The sequence below is a fragment of the Physcomitrium patens genome, chromosome 21 (assembly GCF_059467195.1).
Source record: "Physcomitrium patens ecotype Gransden chromosome 21, ASM5946719v1, whole genome shotgun sequence".
NCBI classification, from domain to species: Eukaryota; Viridiplantae; Streptophyta; class Bryopsida; order Funariales; family Funariaceae; genus Physcomitrium; species Physcomitrium patens.
In genome coordinates this window covers 3,970,780-3,976,972 of record NC_143430.1, presented here as the reverse complement: position 1 = coordinate 3,976,972, position 6,193 = coordinate 3,970,780, and the positions used below count along the sequence as shown (strand labels likewise).

At 37.3% G+C, this 6,193-nt stretch overlaps 1 protein-coding gene across 1 annotated transcript; it reads right to left on the bottom strand.

Moving 5' to 3' along the window:
- Positions 1-2,329: 2,329 nt before the first annotated feature.
- LOC112274006 (uncharacterized) lies at positions 2,330-5,738 on the bottom strand. The gene is made up of 2 exons (XM_073529723.2): positions 5,121-5,738; positions 2,330-3,794 (listed from the first exon to the last, which is right to left on the bottom strand). Exons 1-2 carry the CDS (start codon positions 5,315-5,317, stop codon positions 3,641-3,643), a joined length of 351 nt encoding a protein of 116 aa, XP_073385824.1. The 5' UTR covers positions 5,318-5,738; the 3' UTR covers positions 2,330-3,640.
- Positions 5,739-6,193: the final 455 nt, after the last annotated feature.

The window sequence follows — 6,193 nt, the reverse complement described above, 5'->3', positions numbered from 1 at the left end:
CACATCTAATAATACAAAAAATATCAAATTTTTAACTGTAGTTGTGACACCAATTGCACAAACTAGCCAAAATTACTAGCCCTAATTATATTATATAAAATCCAAATCACTAATACAAACCCTGACTTTGAAAAATAATTTCTAAGTCCTCCAAAATCCTCTCAAAACAATTCTTATATCTTTAGAAAGAACTTCAAGCTACCTCTCAAACCTTAACCTTCGATCTTTGAATGAAACCTTGTTTTGCCTTGGGCCGTCGTTTTAGTGGCCAGAGGTCTGATTTCGACCCTATCTCACAAACAATCGACCTTCGAGTATCAATCTATCCTATCCTAAGGATTTTTTTGTCCAACCCTACTCTCAACTTAATCCTAGTACCAACTTTTTTAATTATTTACCTCTTCTAACCTGATTTCATCAATTTATGGTCTTTCTAAGGTAATAGAAGAGTCTTTACAACCTAGAAGGTAAAATTACTAACTAACCTTCAACCTACTAATTATTAAGATAAGAAAATAACCTAAGAGGTTTTTATAAAAGCCATGTTTAGATACCTCAAATTATAATTAAACTAAGATAATTAGATATTAATTAGAAATTCAATTTTGATTATAATTTTACTATATAGTCATATTACATCATGAGAGAGGTTCAAAATTAACCATCGGAAGACAACATCTTATCACCCTCAAATCAATGGATATATGGAAAGAGTAAATCAAACTCTTGTAAATATCTTTCACAAAATCATGGTGGATTCAAAATGAGATTGGAATATTAATCTCTCCACTGCCTTGTGGGATTATAGAACCACCTTCAAGGTTACCACCCAAGCTAGATCTTTTTCCTTAGTCTATGGATTAGAATCCATCTTACCAATTGAGTTGGAAATTCCATCTTTCAAGATTGTTATCAATGACAGACTCTTTTATAATGAATCCTTAAAAGACCACTTAGAACGGTTAGAATACTTGAATAAAGTATGTAAAATGAGTGCCCAATATATAGAAGGTATTCAAAAAAGATGCAAAATTGCCTTTGATAAAAGACATAAAAATCAAGTTCTTCAACTTGGTATATTGGTCCTACTTCAAGATGCTAGAAAGCTTGACTTTTTGGGCAAGTTTGATGCACTTTGGCTAGGTCCCTATCTGGTCAAGGATGTCTTTCTCAATAATTCTATCTTATTACAAACCTTAAATGGAGAGGACTTCCCAACTTGTACTTCTGGGAACAGATGAAAGGAGTACAAAACTTTATAATTAGAATTTTATCATTGCCTTGCATTAATCAACCATTTTCCAGATTTAAATGTTGGAATTTTTTCATGTGGACATTGTTACATTAATTTTATTGTTAGAGTCTTTTAAGATTAAATTCTTGCATGCAATTTCTAGAATAATAATTAGTTCTAATAAATTTATTTTTTATATTATTTACAATACATTCTGAATATTATCTTTTAAGTTATGTCAATGTTGATTAATAATTGTTTTTTTATTCTAATCCCTCTTATAAGCAAGTTGATAAAAGTTAAGAGCACAAATAGGAGCAAAATGTGATCCTTGTTGCAAAGATTTGAGGTTTATTTATGCTACTTTACTAAAATTTCCCTCTCTCCAAATATTACCATATATAATTTTAAAAATAATTTAGATAAAAAAACCTATTATTCTTTCTCTATTAAAGGTAAAAATTATAAAAGATTACTTTTAAATTAAAGTTTGCTTATAAGTCTTATTTGAGCAATTCTATTATGATATCAAAAAGTACGTAAACTCAAAAAGAACTTGAATTATAATAAAAATCTTTAAAATATTGATCTTTTTTTATAAAACTTTTTAAAAATATTAACCTTTGATTCTTTCATATTTATAGTGACAATACTTTTAAAATTCACTTCTAAAGTTAATCTATTTATACTTGATGTTTTTTACTGCACAACTTCTCAATAGATGGCTTTAGACTTTTCTATATATTGTAGCTACTAAAACAGTATTATGGAAGCTTTTTATGGAAGCTTCCTCTAGAACACAAGGCTTATGGCTCAAGAACTAAGTCATAGATTGCTTCTAACACACCTTTCTAAAAGAAAAAAACTTATAGATTAAAATCTATAAGTATAATTCAGTATTAAAAAAATCAAAAGTTTTAAATCCAACTCTAATATGTGACAAAATTCGATTAGATAATCATTGATATATTAATTTGAATACGAGAGAGAAATGTTGAAGTATGTTCATATTTAATTTGAAAATTTTGTTTATGTTTCGAGTTTTGATTTTATATATTGTTGTAGCTGGTGGCTGTGCCCACTTAATAAAAAGTATGGAAAAAAAAAAAAAAAAACAAAAAAAAAAAAAAAAAAAAAAAACAAGCACTGTGGATGTGCATTGAAATAATTGAAAAGCTTTCCCAATATTCAGTGATTCAATGATTCAATCAGATAGCTCCAGAAATTTTTTAAGAATAACTTACTAATTATTATGAAAGGAGAATAAACTTTAAAATGCAATAATTTGGATTCAGGGACAAAAACAAGAAAATATATATTTTTTTTAAAATAATACTTGTTTTCTAGTTTATACTACAGAACGCGTTGTTCTACAAGGTATAAAAATCAATTCTTAATGTCTGTGTCTTAAAAAGCCATACTTGGACATCTATAGTTATGATGCCAACAATTTGATTCTCACGTCAATAATGAGCAGAAAATGGGACACAATGTTCTCAAAAGAAGCAGCTGAGACTGATAAAGGAGCACATTTCCAATGCATGAAATTCTACCGATGAAAAACCCAATCATCCCTCCACAGGCAAATTTGGCGGAGAGGGAGAAATTCTCCCTTGTAAGGCACCTTGACTGATTTATTTCAACCAGACCCAATTACCCATTTTACCATTTAACTGGGCCAAAAATTCTCCCCCTAAAGTGACTCAGCAAAGCTGGTCAAAGGAGGGTGCTGGTGCCATTAATGAGGTGTGGGCAGCTGTCAATATAAATCTGAGAGTCAACTTCGTGCATTTTGCTTTTTCCAGTTCTCTACGCCCTGTGCGCTGTGTTCCATGAAGTGCATCGGTGGAGGCTCTTCCTTTCTGACCTACCTTGACTGTGTAAACAATTTCTTAAATCTCTTACTTCTGGACAATAGCCAATAAGTATATAACTAACTCCATCGGTAGATTCGCAATGCACGGTCGCAAAACGTTAGTAGTTGAACAGAGATGCGTTGTAGTAATTGAATGGGACTGGGTGCATAAACTGGTTTAACTAAAGATGATACCGATGGTGGTAATATAGGATGAATCTCATTCCGTGTACCAACAAAGCAACTATATGAAAACGGCTGCTGGCTTAAACCAGACCGCCGAACGATGAGTGATCGTAGCTGTTCAAGTCGTTGAGGAGCAGGATTCCAGCAGATTGCATTCAGGTTTGCATGGTTCGTGTCGACGATCTTCACAGCACTAGCTCAATCGTTGGAATTAGGGGACAGACAAAGACAGTTGCGGTGATGACAAGCAGCGCGGATTGTACACAATGGTTGCAGTGAAGGCGGGCAGCGTAGGTTCCACACAATATCAGTGAGATCAGCAGTTGTCGACTGCAGTGTCGAAGTGACCACATATTACCTAGTGCCTAATTGATGTTTATCCGCAAGGTTCCATGAGTCAAGAAGTTGGTAAAAATTGAAGTGGCTGCGACGATCATTGCTCGAGGATCAAATAAGAAAAGGAAGATCGTCGATGATGCTGGCGCCCCCTTGGCTTTGCTGAATGCGGCAGAAAGATTTCTGGAAAGGAGAAAGTAAAGCACAAGTAGACGTTACATAGTCATTGTAGGCTTCCAGACCTAGCTGATCTAATGAAAGGCTGACGTCGGAGGTGTTGGACAAAGCGGTGTGGCTCTAGTTTAGACGGGAACAGAGTCGCGAAACAATTCATGACACTAGCAAATGCATTTTCTTTTCGTTACTCGTCCTAGTGAAGTTGAGTTTTCCCTCACTCTCATAGAGATGTGCTCCAATGTGCACGCACAACCATCTATCGGAGCTGCAAGACGAGCGACTGCTGACGATCCATGCATCGACACACAAGTTTACAGAAAAAACCTTTGTATCACACAGATGAACGAAACTGTTAGCAACAAAAATAGCCTAAAGAAATTATTAAGAAAAATGGAAGTCAATGTTCCGATGTCTCGTCGACGTTGCAAAGGTCGACCTCCGACTTAACGAACACTGTGGGCTTTACGAGTTCTATCCTCCTGCCTAAATTTGTTTCAGGGATAACCCGAGTAATGTGAGGCTTAGATTGCATTCGTTGTTCTGTACCTTTACACTTATTCCACTCGTACATGACAGAACCGCCAGCTCACAAAGACAGCATCCAAGGAAAACGGTAGTACGCTGGATCCTTACGATAGAACAATCTACAGCTGTATAAAGTCAAGCACATGATGCATGACTTCGATTAGCAATGTGAACCACCGTGACGCATCTACACTCACAGAATTCAGCTTGTCGAAGAACCTGCAAAAGTCGGATTATCTGTTGGACCCTAGCTGAAAGTCAGTGAGAAAATAACCCGCGGCTTCGGACACTTGATGGTCTTGCAACATCCATGGACAAACTTTACGGAATGTAGTTATTCATCGGAAGGCTGTGTGCGAGATCCATGGACGAAAGTTTCACATTTGTGCAAGAAACAGTGTTTGCAATTCGTCGACATTCTATACCTCGAGAAGAATCCCCTAGCTGCCAATCGAAAGACCGGCACTGCAGAAAACTCGTGTAACTAGAACTTACAGCTAATTACAAACGACATCGATGAACGATAACTTACTACAACGAATCAGTAGTGTGACAAGTTTGGCCACCAGACTCAAATTAGGAATCCATAAGAACTGACTCATCGTCTAAACTAGGATTACATATTGAAGCCGTGTTGAGCGATTGACAAAGCTAGACTACTGAGCTGGATTGCAACACATCAATGACAGGGGTATGTACATCTCCCACTAAGGCATCCAACAACAACGCAAATTCACTGCATCTTAAGCCAGAAGTGGAATAGAATGCTGATGTAGTTGGAAGCCTTTGAGGGAGAAAAACAAACACCTGAGTATACTCCCTCTGAGAATCATAAGAAACTTGGCTGTCTCCACCCCTGCGAATAAAAAGACGCACTCTGACCACTTAGTGGAAGCTGTGCCGATCAGCGACAAACTTGACATTAGACAGCGAACTGCGAGGCGTTTTTCAAATGACTTCTGAACACACAAGAATTGGGAAGAATGAGGTGCGGTGATCAGCATGAGACGGTGGTACTTATTTGCAGGCTAAGCAGCCTCACAACAACGCCAGCCGACGAGCACTCAATTCCTGGATCCTGCATGTCAAGTGGTTTAGGATGAATGTCCGTCATCGAAACTGGATCATTCCTAGCACAGCATCACAGTTCAGGCCAAGTCTGGTTTAGTCTCATGGCTCATGTTGATCAATTGTCCCCGAGTTTCGGCACGTCGTGATTATCGATTCACCGTTTCTTAATGTTGGATATCTACTGAACAAATCGATGGTGATGATGTCACTTGCCAAACTAAGGATGATCCAGTCGCTCTTGTCCGGTCTGGCTCAGAACAGTCCATCGCGACTCATGCAAGATGTTTGCCAATCCACACTGTTTTGTCCAGTTTTCGACGTCTTATTGGCAGCTTTCTCTCCTCCAGCTTTTTAACCCACTTCAAAAGGGGGATAAGGTAGTTCGCTGACAAGGTTGGAAGCATAATCATTTGCTGGAAGTGAAGGGTAACAGGTAAATTCGATAGACTCTACATTCTAGACTCGTTTCAACACAGAGCGTTGTGTCCAAAGCAACCCCAGTTGCATATTGAATGAGACGTGTCTGGTGAACAATCCCTGAGCGATCCCAGTTTTTAACAACACAACCAATTTTCCTACGCTCGTCAAAATTTGTGGTGGCAAATATTCTCCAGCGTTCAAAAGGAACTGTAATGATGTCTACGATGGTGTTACGCGTGGTTTGTTAAGAATCTGGACCGACTGTATGGGGCCCACTATATCTGTGATGCATCGGTAGGCTTCTCCCATCTCTATCGCCAGAATTTTTCCGAACTGTGGTCCCGAAATTGTCCTGTATTCCTGACATCGTTCAAGCATTTTTAACCTGT

Coding starts and splice junctions, on each gene's coding strand:
- LOC112274006 (XM_073529723.2), bottom strand. CDS start 5,317: ATGCTGATCACCGCACCTCATTCTTCCCAATTCTTGTGTGTTCAGAAG. Junction 3,795..5,120: donor CTCAGAGGGAGTATACTCAG/GTGTTTGTTTTT, acceptor TCTCCTTTCCAG/AAATCTTTCTGCCGCATTCA.